General features: G+C 52.2%; 1 protein-coding gene across 4 annotated transcripts in view; it reads right to left on the reverse strand.

Moving 5' to 3' along the window:
• Nucleotides 1-14,483, reverse strand: part of LOC100089443 (limbic system associated membrane protein) — a 273,754-nt gene that overhangs the window by 21,017 nt on the left and 238,254 nt on the right. For all 4 annotated transcript variants that reach the window (XM_029074901.2, XM_029074903.2, XM_029074899.2 and 1 more), the window contains 2 exons: nt 13,007-13,132; nt 118-252 (listed from right to left, as the gene is read on the reverse strand). In XM_029074901.2, the coding sequence (XP_028930734.1) occupies nt 118-252; nt 13,007-13,132 (261 nt within the window). The remainder of the gene's footprint in view (nt 1-117; nt 253-13,006; nt 13,133-14,483) is intronic.

Below are 14,483 nucleotides of genomic sequence, written 5' to 3' on the forward strand. Positions count from 1 at the left end.
ATGCGGCCCCAGGGAGCCTGTGGTCTCAGAGACAGCGCTTCGAGGCCAAGCCCCAGCCAGAGACTTCCAGGAGCCCCGGGAGTCTCAAGAGCCAGCTAGGGTGACGCAGCTACTCACAGTTCACAGTGACCTTGACTTGTTTGACGTCTGCTAAGGCAACATCGTTGGCAGCTCTGCACTCGTACTTCCCGGACTGTTCCCGCGTGATCCCAAGAATCTCCAGGTATTCTTCCTCCCCTTCATATTCTCTTCCTGGAAACCAAATCAGAGTGGCTCAGCTCCAGGGGGAGACTTCAGAATCCTATTAATCACCACAGCTTCTGCTAAGGGCTTACTGAGTGCCAAGCACTGGGGTAGATATGGGACTGGGCATAGAGGAAGAGCAGAAGGAAGGCAAGCAAGGAGAGGGAGACTCAAACACCTGGGTTCCACCCGCCTACATTGATTCCAGCCGGGGAGGCAGTGATGTCTAGTGGTTTCTGGTCTCGGCTCCATCACCGGCTGCCTGCTGCATGACCTCGTGCAGGATATTGAACCTCTCTGAGCCTCAGTTTTCTCATCTGTCAAATGGGGCTGACTAGCCCCACCTCTCCCTCTCTCCCCGGGAGGCTGTGAGGATCAAATGAGATAACTGAGGTGACTGTACTTGGGAAAAATTAAAAGCTTCTACAAAAAGTAAGGGGTGATGAATGAGGAATTTATTCATACTAATTTATTTTGAGAGAGTTTTTATTATTCAAAAATGTCCATGATTATTGCTGTTTTTATTATTACTGCTACTACTAGTAATATTTTTTTTTCTTCTGGAAAGTTCTCTCAAGACATTCCCCTGCCTCCACTGCAGGAGCTTGGGGGGCAGAGGGGGAAACTGTGTTTTACTTTTTAAAATGGTATTTGTTAAGCACTTCCTATGTGCCAGGCACTGTACTAAGTGCTGGGGTGGAAATAAGTTAATCAGGTTGGATAGGGTCCATGTCCAATGTGGGGCTCACTGACTTAATTCTCATTTTACAGATGAAGTAACTGAGTCACAAAGAAGTTCGGTGACTTGTTCAAGGTCACCCAGCAGATGTGATGGATCTGGGACTAGAACCCAGGTCTTCTGACTCCCAGGCCTGTGCTCTTTCCACTAGGCAACACTGCTCCTCAACTGGATTTCGCAACTGCAGAACCAGAGCACTCCCAAAGCAACTCAGGGGAAGCGATAGAATGTCCCACTGCTCCTGTGCAGAAGCACAACAGACCTGGGGGTAGGAGCACAAGGCAGATTCAGAGCACCCCTCTGACCCTTCCCCCAACCCATCCCAGGCATCCCTTAGACCTCCCTCAGAGACACAGAGGGACAGAGAGAGCAGGCTGACAGAAAGCCAGGAGTTGGGGAGAAAAAGATTCAGGCAGGGAGATTCAGCTGAAACAACAGAGAAACTGAATGCTCAAAAATCCCAGAGAAAAGGATCCAGCAAGGCAGTTGTCTGGAGAGACTCGGCGATGGAAACAGATGGCCAGGAGAAGGAGGAGGAAGGTGGCGGGGGGGGGGGGGGGGGGGGGGGGGGGGGGGGGGAGGGGAGGCCGCGGAGCAGAGAAGAGACAGAGCCGGCACAGAAGGAGATAGGATTGAGAGACCCAGAACGCAGACAGACTGGAAGGTCCGGCCAGAAAGACAGAGCAGGAGCAGCAGGCAACAAGGGGCTGAGCTGGAAGGGCAAGTTCCTGGCTGGGAGGATGACACCCAGAAAAACCCATCTATTTCTTGGACACCCGTTGGCATTTGGCATTGCTACAATAATGTTCCACTCAGGCATCCTTGTCGAATCGCAGTCCTGCCTTCCCCTGGATTTTCTGACCAATTTCCCAGAAATGGGGGGGAGAGATGATTAGTGCCATTCTTCAGTTAGCGGTGAGAAAGCAAGACTTCTGCCCCAGAGGGGATAGGGGAAGGGGGCTGAGGCTCCATCAACATCTCACCCCTCCCCAACTTTGCCTCATCCCCCAAGGCCCTCTGCCCAAGTGCATCCACCGGGCCCGCAGACCACACGGGACAGGTGTCGGGAGACTCAAGTCCCGGCACTGCCACCGGCCTGCTGCGTGACCTTGGGCAAATCAGTCAACTTCTCTAAGTTTCCGTTTCCTCCTCTGTAAAATGGGGAGATGATCTCTGCTCTCCCTCCCCCATAGGCTATTGACTCCATGTGGGATGGGGAGTGAGTCCTACCAAATTCTCCTGTAGCGGCCCCAGTGCTCTGGCCTCTGTGAGTGCTCAGTAAATATCATCTTATAAACGACCCCACCCTCCCACCCTCCGGCAGGGGGCAGCCTTGGACCCCTCGTACATCCAGCCTGGCCTGTTTTCTCATTCAGATGCATTTTGGTGGAGGAGGAGAGTGTTGGAGGGGGGAGGATGCAGGCTGGAGACTTCTGCCCAAAACAAAAAAATGAAAAAAAAAAAATCCCAATCAAAAATGCCATTTGAAGTTTCCTGTGGCATCTGCAGCTTGCCAATTCAGGCTTCTGCTCACACAATACTTTGCTTACGCTTTTCTCTCCTAAGGATCAGCTCACCCGCTTCTCCCTCCCCCAACTCGGCACCGTACGAGCCCCAGGATATGCTGAAAACACAAAAATAGCGAAGGCGCTGAAGAGCAAAATCTTCGTTTCCACTAGTGTCCACCCCCGCCCTCCCCCGGCTCTCGAGCCCCGCCAAGTTTTGCTTCCCTTCAGCTTCCACTGCAGACCTTCCTTGCAGAAGGGGACAGAATTCCCGGGTCCCGTTTGGAACGGCTTGTCATCCAGAAAGGGGGAAAGGTCACCGCAGACCTAGGGGATCCACTGGGATGAGTTTGAGGCTGGGTCGGGGGGCTGGCCTCCAGACCTGGAACTGGGACAGGAAGTGGACTGGGACCACCAGCCTGGATCTTGGATCTTCTTCATCACCATCATCATCATCATCATCACTGTCATCTGCATTTGTTGAGCACTTACTGTGGGCAGAGTACTGTACTGAGCACTGCATTAGGCTCCAGGGAGCAACAATGAACTGAGAAGACACAAGGCTAGTCCTCTGATGAGTGAGAGAGAGCTACGGACAACCCCCCAGGCTCAGCAGGGCAAGTCCTTGCCAGGCAGGCTGCCTCCCCCTTATGGAGGTTCTGGGCCCCGCTCCCCTCTCCCTGCTCCTCGCTCAACCGGGCTGTGGCTACAGTCAGCAGATGCCAAGCTCCGGGAAGGTTGTTTAACCAGGGGATTCCAGCTCTCCGGAAAACAACGGCAGATCAGAGTCTCATTCCCATCTGAGCTGCCGGGCCCAAAGCTGGATTTGTTGTCTCTGTTTCCTCCTGCTTGAAAGCCAGGCAGCGGCTGAGGGGAGTACGCAGGCCAGGAGTCTCTCAGCCTCGGTGACTCCCCTGCCGTTTTCTTCTGCAGTATTTTTCTGCCCACAACATCGCCATGGCTCAGTGCTCCTTCACTCAGCTAGACCCTGGCTGGTGTTTCAGGCCCTCACTCGTCTTTCCTCTGCCCCTCTCTCTTCCTTACCTTCTTTCATCAATAAATGCTATCTCTTGAATGTTTGCTATGTGCGGAGCATTGTACTGAGTGCTAAGGAAAGGACAACGGAGTTAGCACCCCCAGTTCCTGCCCTCAAGGAGCTGACAGTCTACTCTGTGCAGAGCACTATACTGAGCACTCAGGAGAGTACAAAAGAATCAGTAGACATGGTCCCTGCCTGCGAGAAGTGGGGGAAACAGACAATAAAATTAATAATAGCAATAATAATAATAACGGTGGTAGTTATTAAGCACTTACTACGTGCTAGACATTGTACTTAGTGCTGGGGTGAATACAAGTAAATCGGGTTGGACAGAGTCCCGGGCCCACATGGGGCTCACAGTCTTAAACTTCATTTTACTTATGAAGTAACTGAGGCAGAGAAGTTAAGTGACTTGCCCAAGATCACAAAGCAGAGAAGTGGCAGAGACAAGAATTAGAATCCAGGCCCTTCTGACTCCCAGGCCTGTGCTCTACCCAGTAGGCCATGCTGCTTCTCAACAAGCAGCCTCTCAATAAAATAAATTTCAGACAAGGGAAGCAGCAGAGAATAAAGATATGGACATAAGTGCTGTGAGGCTAGGGTGAGTATCAGTGCAAAGGGGATAAGGATCCAAGTGAATGGGTAAAGCAGAAGAGATTGAATTGTGATTTTTGTGGGGCTTTGAAGATGCAGAGAATGGTGGATGTAGGCAGGAATCATATCTCCCGACTCTACTGTATTGTACTCTCCCAAGAGCTTAGTACAGTGCTCTGCACACAGTAAGTGCTCAATAAACACCATTGATTGATGTAAAGTGGGAAGGAGTTCCAGCCATTGGAGGGTATAAGCAAGGCAAGGCTTCATTCTTCCTCCCTTTCTTGGAGAGGGTGGGAATTTGGCTGCTTCACTCTTATGGAATCCCAGCCTCCAGTAGATGGTCTTTCTCTACCAACTGGAGAGTAGTTAAAATTAAGTGTTTTTCCTCTTTTCCTTGGTGCCCCCCGCCCCAGATTTGTCCTTCACCTCTGAGCCCTCTCCTGCCAGATGGGAAGAAAACCAGCCAAGACATGCTTAGCAACACAGTCCTATCACTGGAACAATCAGAAACATATTTGCCCATTAAATGTTAATGATCAACAGTCACTTGCCCCTTAGGCCGCGATTCTGAGATGTGCCAGTGGGACTCCTAGATGCCACCTGGCTTGAGATGTTTAATCCATGACTTGTGAGCATACGCCCAGGACTGAAAGACCTTACCGGCATTCCGGGACTCTCGATGCCTGCCCCCATTCCACCCCACCTTCATCCCAGAAACAAATGGATGTGTGCAATGGGGAAGGAAATGTGTTTGTGAAAGATAGTTTATCTTGAATTTACTGCTGTGGTGTCAAACTGAGTTTCAAATACATGTACATATTTTATCCACAGACATCACATTCAGATTTCAGAAATGGGCTGTGTGAGTGCACAAGAGGGGACGTGTAGAGGGCGTGTGTGTGTCTGTGTGTGTGTCTGCACTGTGGACAGGAAGGAGAGCAAGGCGGTCTTCTCTAAACACTGGCACATTAATCTTTCTAACAATTCAATTTTCTCCACGTGTTCTTGCTATTCTCATTAGATTGTAAACTCCTTGAGGTCAGGGACCAGGTCTACTAAACTCTATTTTATTCATCTAAATGCTCAGAACAGTTCTCTGCACACAGGAATGTAAGCACAATCCCTGCCCTCAAGGAGCTGACAATCTGTTGTGTGCAGAGCACTGAACTGAGCACTGGGAAGAAGACAATACAGTTAGTAGACACTACCTCTGCCCTTGAAAAGCTGACAATCTTACCGCATGCAGAGTGCTGTACCAAGTGCTGGAGAGAGTGTGATACAGTTTAGTAGACACAACCTCTGCCCTCTGGGAGCTTTCAGTCTAGTGAGGGATCCCTTTCTCGGTACCCTGTTCCCTTCTCTCCTATCGCCTCAATACAACTCCAACTCCTGTTCCCCTGAGTCTCCTTCCCAATGTTGGCCTTGTGGTCTGGGCCCTGTGACCTTGGCCCCTGGCAGCCGGGTTCAGAGATCCAGTGGTCACCAGGAGTCCCGGGAGATGGAGGGCAAGCAGAAGGGTGGAGAGAAGGCCCACTCACTCTCCTGCAACCCCCGCCCCAGCTCCCATCTCCAGACATGAACATAGAGGCCTTGGGCAGAACCGGGGAGACGGGAAAAACAAATGCTCATTTTTCCAATGAGGTACCCAGAAAAGAGACTCTGGCCCCTGGGAGACAGATTCATTTACCAGAAATTAAACTGACACCCAGGAAAAATTTAGAATCAATCTAGTGTTTAAAAGCCGAATGAGTGGCCTTGCCCTCCATATTTCTCTCCCACTTCCCACGCCAAGCTCGTTACCGCTGAGCACATACCCTCCATATTACCCAGAAGCCTCTTGCCTATTTAAATTTAAAAAGAAAGTGTTTTTAATCAATCTATTTGCACTCAACTGTCACAGTGCACACAAAGGCACTTTGATTTCTTTTCACTCCTCCCCAGAAATCCATGGGTGAGGCATGAAAAGGAGAGGGAGGGAGTGAGGAGGGAGGGAGGAGAAGGAAGAGTTAACCAGCCTCGCTAAATGTGGAAATCAGGGCAGCAATTCTCTCCCTGGATGGCTTGGCTCTGTTCTAGACCCTACTGGGGCTTCATTCCCATTCCTTTGATAATTGCGATTGGTTGTCGGGAGTGGGTGTTGTTGACATTTAACTCTCTGATGTACGCTCGGATGCTCTGCTGCTATTTCACAGGTCCAAGTCATGACCGCCCGCAGTCTTCTCTGTGGTAACACAAGCATGGGCACGATGGCCATGTCTCGGGAGTGGTCACCAGGTGCTGTAGGTCCAGGGTCTTCATCTGACTCTCGGAGGGACACAGGGTTCCACCATGGAGACCCTGACCCATGAGCAGGAGGCTGGGTCAGGTCCAGGGAGGTAGAGGGATCCTACAAATAACCGTGAACAAGGTCGCTCCGAGGTCCATCCATCTATGACAGTGATGCTGGGACACTTGGACGAACTGTGTGATGATCACCCTCCTGGCCACCCACCATCGTGGTCAAGGATGGACCATCTCACATCCCTGACTCTTCCGTCCGTATCGCTGACTCTCCGCCAGCTGCCCCGCACGGAATAACCAACAGCTCTGACTCCCCTCTTCATCCCTGACTTCCCCCCAGTGACCCATCACAAACCATCCAACATCCCTGACACTCCACTCCCCTGACACTCCACTCTCTTTCCTTGACCCTCCTCCGGTGACCTAGCATGCACCATACAACAACCCTGACTCTCCCCTCGTGACGTAGTATGGACCACGTGACATCCCTGACTCTCCCCTCTCTATCCTTGACTCTTCCCCAGGTGACCCAGCACAGCCCACTCATCCTTGGATCTTCCCAAACCTGCCTCGGGACCTGCCAATATTTCTGCTGCTCAGCTTTCTGTGGGAATGAATTCCACCTGGAGAGGATTTCAGTTTGGAGAGAAGACAGCTGAGGGGGCACATGCCTGATGCCAGCTAAATCAGGAAAGGTGTTGACAGGGCAAACACACCATGCTGTTCAGCAAATCTCCCAGCACCTGGACAAAGGGGCGCACCCACTGAAGCTTGAAGGTGGCAGGTTCAAAACAAACAAGAAGAGACACGTCTTCACTCAGCGGGGAGGACACCCTCTAACATCTTTCTCAGTAAAACTTGAACTATGAAAATTTAATGAGCTGCTTGGCTTTCCCCCATTTATCCCAGAGTGCACCTCTAACGTCATGATTAGCAAGTGACCCCACTGATTCCCTTGCTAGCTTCCCGCTTCTGATACAGTGGAGGAATTTTTTATTTCCAGCTCTGGCCTACCTTACAATGAGGTCTTCAAATTCCTTTTTGTACAGCCTGATTTTCCATGGGCACCTGATCTGCTGCTCTTTACGGTCTTTCCTGTTTGTCCTTGGATAAACTTCGGCCTTTTTTTTAAAGGATAACTCGCTCTGCCTGGCGACCTCTTTTACTCTGCCGGTTAACCAGGAAGGGTTTTAAAAGTACTTCATGGTCCCTCATAGGAGGTGCTTCTGAAACTGAAACCACTCCTCAACCCAGGTCTGTGGGCTTATCCCTGACAAACAGGAGGAGCCGCTGGGGGTGAAGGTGATTTCCTAAAGAGCTTATGAACTGGTCCTTGAGATTCTCATGTGTGTGCACAAAAGAGATGCAGAGAGACTGAGGGAGAGAGACCGAGGGAGACAGAAAGGGAGGAGCAGAGAAAAAGAGATGGAGAGGCAGCAAAAAGACAGAAATAGAATGAGACAGAGAGAGATACATGGAGAGGGAAAGACTTAGAATCAGAGAGAGTCAAGCATAGAGAGGGAGACAGAAAGAGGGAGAAAGAAAGATTCTGCTGTGTTCACGCAGACTAGACCGGCCTCTTCACATCATGTTTCCTTGACAGTAGCCAGAATGATTTCTTTGTTTGAAAGTGTGCCCTTCTCTGCAAACTTAGACAATTTCATCCTCATTCAGTTCAGGATTTTGCAGGCAGCTGTTCTGTAGGAGAGATTTCTGCTTCTGACCTAAGGGTTCGTTTGAGCACCGGAGGACTGGTGCCTGGAGGGCCCCCAAGAGTCCCCCCCATGCAATTCCCCAGTGCTTGGACACCCCCCAAAGCGATGCTGCAGAGCAGAGGGCTGGTGACCCAGGAATGGTGTCCACAGGGCCCCACATCCAGCCATACTCTGCCTGCAGTGCCCCTTCTCCCCTCTCTCCCAGTGACGATGTGTGGTTCCCACTCTCTGTTTCTCTCTGCTCCTACCACCACTGGGAGCCCCAGCAATAACAGGGATCTTTCTTAAGCATTTACTATGTGCCAAGTAATGTGCTAAGTACTGGGGTAGATCTAAGCTCATCAGAATAGTCCCAGTCCCCATCCCCCCTGGGGCTCCCAGCTTAAGAGGGAGGGAGAGAAGTGATCTCATCCCCGTTTTACAGATGAGGGAAATGAGGCCCAGAGAAGGCAAATGGCTTGCTCAAAGTCCCACAGCAGGCAGGGCCATGTCTAGCCCTGGTGCATTTACGCCAAGCTCGGTGCTCGTTTTTGAATTTTTTCAACTGCATGCTCAGTGGCTGATTCTGGTCCTGACTCGTGGAAGCCTCTCTATGTCTGTCTCTTTGGGTCCAGTGGGGCCTCCCTTTGGGCTGGGAGGGTTTCTTCTGCTTCGGCATTCTTTCCCAGGTGCCCGGGGGGGATCAGAGATGGACATCAGAGGAAGACCCTGACCTAGGACAAATGACTGGGGAAAGAAGCCTTGAAACCCAGCTGCGTTTATCAAGTGCACTTGCCAGTGGTGCCTGGGTGAATCCAAATGCCGCTGGGCCCAAGAAGCCCTATGTCCACACTATTTCCTCTGAGGAGCCCACTGGCCAGCATGCATGGCTCTGGTACTCTTTCCCGAGCCTGTGGCCAACATGGCTCCATTCCGGGGTCCCAGTGAGCAGCTGAAATGCACAACCTGGTGCTCAGTACACTGTTCTATGAAGTGGGCAGGGAATGTCACTGCTTTTTGTTGTATTGTACTTTCCCAAGCGCTTAGAACAGTGCTCTGCATACAGTAAACACTTAATAAATATGACTGAATTAAAGAATGAATATCACTAATGGTGTGGAAGGGCCAGTGGCAGTTGCGGGGGATTCAAGATAGAGAGATAATAATGATAATAGCAATAACAACAATAATAATACTAGTACTTTTAAAGTGCTTACTATATATGCCAAGCATTGCCCTGAGCACTAGGATAGAAGCAAGATAATCAGAACAGATTGTCTTTGTCCCACAGAGGGCTCAGAGTCTAAGTAGGAGGGAGAACGTGTATTGAGTCCTCATCTGTAAAGTGAGGCCCGGAGAAGTTCAGTGACTTGCCCAAGGTCACACAGCAGGCAAATGGTGGAACCAGGAACAGAACCCAGGTCTTCTGGCTCCCAGGCCTGGGCTCTTTCCATTTGGCCATGCTGCTTCTCTTAATAGGGTACCAGGCCACCCACCTGCTCAGTACAGCGCTCTGTACAGAAGGTGCTCAATAAACGTTACTGTTGATTGGCTGAGAAACAGTAACAAGATGCAATTCTGTGCCCTCAAGAAGCTTACACTCTAAAAGGGAGGCCAACAAAAGTCATTTACAGAGTAAAAGCAGTAGTGGAAGGCTAGAACAGGAAGCAGATCAAACATCAGACCACATAGCCGAACCAATCAGTGAAGGGACAGACAACTACATGAAAGGAACATATGAATAAATAAAAACATACATCTGTTCACGTGGGGACTGTCTCTTTCTGATCTTTCCCCTCTTTTTCCTCCTCCTCTTTCCCACCTCGTCCTTCCCTGCCTGTTCCTCTCATCTCTCTGCCTCTCCAATTACCAGCTCGGCCAGTGTCTCTCCTTCCTTCTCTCTTTTTATCTTCCTCACTGTGTCAGCCAGGACTTGGCCGTGGGCCTCAGGGATTTTTCATTTAATCTCTTCCCCCTTCTTCTGTTTACCCGCCTGCCACAGGCACCCCTCTGCCTCAGCTCCCTCCATCCCTCAGCTCATCGCTGTCCCCTCCTTCCTCTGCTCCCCCCGACCCCAACGGCTTCATACCCAACCAGGGGGAAGAGGGGGTGTCCATGAGGCAGTTGATGCCATATGCAGTTGATACCCTTAATCCCCCTACCCACCGAACCACCCACCCCCAATCCACCCATTCATCAATGGCACTGGGGCCACAAGCAACCCCAGAGGTTAGGACACAGTGGGTGCCTGGTCCAAAGGGGGGAGGGTGTGGGGGCTGGGGAGGGTCCCACAGGCTGAGTGTAAGGAGCCGAAGTTGGCTGGAGGGAAGGGGTGGGGTGATCTGACTCAGGGGAATGCCATTTCTCAGAGGAAGGACAGACAGAGAGAAAAAGAGAGAAAGAGGGAGAGAAAGACCCAGAAGGAGAGTAAGAGGTACAGTAGGATACAGCCAGGCAGACACTGAGATAGACAGAGACAGACCCTGAAGATAGGCAAGGAGGGACAGATAGCAAAGGAGAGAGACACAGAGAGATGGAGAAACACCCAGAGATAAATAGGGAGAGACAGCCAGAGATAGACACAGCAAGATAGAGTCAGAGATCCAGAACCCAGAGAGATAAAGAGGGAAAAATAGCCAGAGATAGTCACAGAGAGAAAGATAGGGATAGAAAAAGAAAGATGGAGTCAGAGACAGATCCAGAAGACAGAGATAAAGAGAGATAGCCAGAGACAGTCATAGAAAGAGATAGTGTGAAACTCAGAGAAAAAGCAGGAGAGATAGCCAGAGAGACAGACCCAGAAAGATAGAGGAATACTCGGAGAAAGGCCCAGAGAGATGGAGAGAGAGGGTGAGGGGCAGAGGTGAAGAGCTAGAGTAGGAGGCCATCATGGTTCCCCCAAGTGCCCTGGTGGCCTGTAGGAGACTGAGTCCAGGGTCAGATGGGAGGGGGTTCTGAGCCAGTGATGGGGTCACCCATTGAGGTGTTTAGGGGGAGGCCTGGGTGGAGAAAGAAAAAGAGGAGGAGGAAGAGGAGGAGGAGGGGGAGGGAGAGGGGAAGAAAAGAATGAGAAAAAGGAAGAGAAGGTGGAGAGGAGAAGAAAAGAAGAGGAGGAAGAGGAAGAGAAGGAGGAGAGGGAGGTAGAGGAAGGTGGTGACTTTCTTCTCAGGGACCTGCTCCCAAGCTTCTAAAAACTGTGTTCCTAAAGTTATCTGGTGGAAAATAAACCAGGAAACTAGAGATTTTTGCATAAAAAAGTGCAGCTCTGCTAATGACATTGAGAAAGTCACTCGGGCTCATTAGAACAAATACTTGCCATTTTGTCGCTTAATTAACGCTTGTCGTGGACTTTGAGATCCTGAGTTAAAGGCCGCTGATCCCTGCAGCTCATCGAGGTTAGGGGCAGGGCAGGAAGATGGACGGTGGGAACTTGGCTGGAGGTGGGGGCTGAGCTGGAAGGTAGATGGTGGGGGGCTGGATAGGAGGGTGGACAGTGGGGGGCTGAGCTGGGAGGGAGACCAGCAGGATCCAAGGCAGCACGTGACAGTCTGTCACCCTGGCAGTAATCACCACTGTGGTGTCCACATCCTGGTCCGGTGACCACCCCACAGCTGGGCTGGCGGCAGCAGGGCAGGCTTGGGGCACAGGTCCTGCTGCTGGGGAGTCCTGAGATGGCTTCTGGAGGGTCTGTCAGGTCCCAGTGACCGTCTCCCTCCAGGAGCTTCCGGTCTCCTTTTGCCAGGAACCAGGGAAGGGGGTGACCCCGGCTGACCCCTGCATGACTGGGGCTGGGAAGAGGGCAGGGGTATTGGTTGCCTCCCTTCCCCTGCCCCCATCCTCCCCTGTCCCCTCTCCTCTCCCATCTATCTCTGCTCCCCTCTCACCCCGTTCTCTCCTCTACTCCTCCCACTCCCCCACTCCCTCTTCCTCCCCCTTTGCTCCCTCCTTCACCTTTCCTACCCTCTCCTCCACTCTCACCTCTTCAGCTCCCTCTGCTCCCCCCTCCCCTTCACCTCCACAACTTCTCCTCTCCCTGCTGCCTTCTGCTCTCCTCTCGCTCCTCTCCTTCACCTTCCCCGTTCTCTTCTTTCCTTCCTCCTCCCCCTCCTCTGTCCTCCTCTCCTCTCAGCCCTCCCCTTCACCTCCCCTGTCCTCTCCACCCTCCCTTCCCTGGACTATCCTCTCTCCGGCTCCCTTCCCCCTCCCCACCTTCCCCTCCCTTCTACTTTCTGTTCCCCCTCCATCCCTTGAAAAAGGCCCAAGTCTTGGTGGGGTGGGCGGGAAGTGCCCACTTCGGTCGCTGAGGACCCTCAAGGAAGGCCCACATACTCTGTGCATGCCTCAAAGGCTCAGAACCTCATGTGTTCCTGTCCTGCAGCCCCCTATAATCCCCACCAAAGGTGGAGACCCTGTGCATGGGACAAGGCCAGTTCGGAAATGAAAAACTTCAGAGTCAAAATCCAGTTTGGGGAAACGAAACCAAGATTTTGCTGGGTGTGAGGTTGGTGGGAAGGGTCCAGACTGGGGTGGGACGTCTGACTTCTGACTCCTGACTTCAACCTAGTGGGTAGCCCAGGATTGCCGGGAAGTCGGGGGTAGCCCCAGCGATAGCACCACCCTAGTCCCTGGCCCAGACTAAAACTGCCATGGGCCCCGGTCCGGCTTGATTGGGGATGGGGCAGGTGATAGACATGCAGCCCGGAGTTGATGCCAGCCTGACTTTGTCCCAGTGAGAGGTCCTCTGGTTGGACTGCGAGGGAGCCAGAGCTGTGGGGGGCCCGTCTGGGAGTCGGTGAAGGTTCAGCCATCAGGATGGTGGGCCGGCAGTGCCCCCTTGACCCTGGTAGCACCCTAACCTGCTCCCACCCAGTGCCCCTTCCCCCACCCGGCACCCCTGTGTGCCACTAACCTGTTGGGGTGAGGTGCCTCCAGGAGATGACAGGCTCAGGGCGGCCGCTGGCCATGCAGACCAGGGTGACGTTGCTGCCCTCATTCACAGTGACGTCCGAGGAGATGTTGGAGATCTTCGGGGGCACTGTGGGCACACAGAGAGTGGGCAGTCACCAGGTGGGGATGGCAGACACTCCCTATCTCTCCCCGCCACTCCTACTATTCAAAAGTGGTTTCCATCTCCCCATCAGATCTGGGGCTCCAGGGGCACAGGTGGTGTGCTCTCCCAAGAGCTTGATACTGTGCTTCATATTCAGTAAGTGATCAATAAATACTAATAATTGATCAATTATTATTAGTGCCTGTCTCCCGAGCTAGACTGTAAGCTCCCTGAGGGCAGGGCCTGGGCCAACTAACCAGGGATGAGGAGGAAAAGGAGGAGGAAGGGAGGAAGAGGAGGACCTGTCGGGCAGGGAGGTTGGAGAAGACTGGACACTGCCATGGCTTTGTTGACCTCCTGCTGGTGAGCAGCTCGCAACCCCAACAAGCAATGATAGCAAAGATTGCGTGGATTCTGCTGTACTGACAGTCCTGGGGGTTCTGGGGTGCCTGGGGCCAGCTTCAGGGGGGTGAGGAGCGGCTGCAGGGGGTAGAGGGTAGCTGCAGGAGACAGGTGGGCAGCTTTGGGGGGTGGGAAGAAGCTGCAGAGGGCAGCTGCAGGGGGTGAAGGGTAGATGCAGGGGACAGCTGCAAGAGGGCAGAAGGCAGCTGCATGAGGGTGGGGGGAAGCTTCAGGAGGGTGGGGGGCAGCTGCATGAGGGCGGGGCCAGCTGCAGGGGACATATGGGGGTGGAGAATATGAACTCTTTCCTTGCCCTGATGGCAGCGCCCTGGGAATAATAACGCGGAAATTGATGGATCGGCACATTTCTGAAACCTCAGCGTTCTCTGCCCTCGCCCCAGAGATTTCCCCTCGCCTTATTAGCTATTCTAACAACCCCGCTTTTTTTGTTTGTGTAATTCCTGTTTCCTCCCATTTAGCACATAGAAAAAAGCATTAGTAACACTCTTGGTTTTTAACGAACCCTATTAATATTCACCTCTGTAAGGGACTCTGGGATAATTTTGATGAATGTAGCCATGAAGCCAATCTGACAGAGCAGAGGGTGGGGCTGCTGAGAGATTCCAGAAACCATTGCGAACAGCGGAGGAGGGATGGGGGTGCAGGGGGACTGGGAGAGGGGGTGGGCAGTTTCTTTCTGTCCACACACTGGCCAGTCTTCAGGACTCCTCTAACTCTAAGGAGAAGCAGTGGGGTCTGGTGGAAAAGGCCCAGCTCTGAGAGTTAGGGGACCTGGGTTCTAATCTGGGCTCTACCACCTGTCCACTGGGCGATTTTAGGCAAATCACTTGACTTCTCTGACTGTTTTCTTATCTGTAAAATGGGGATTCACACCTGTTCTTCCACCTACTTAGCCTGTGAGTCACGTATGGGG

Source organism: Ornithorhynchus anatinus, chromosome 11 (assembly GCF_004115215.2).
Source record: "Ornithorhynchus anatinus isolate Pmale09 chromosome 11, mOrnAna1.pri.v4, whole genome shotgun sequence".
In the NCBI taxonomy this organism is placed as follows: Eukaryota; Metazoa; Chordata; class Mammalia; order Monotremata; family Ornithorhynchidae; genus Ornithorhynchus; species Ornithorhynchus anatinus.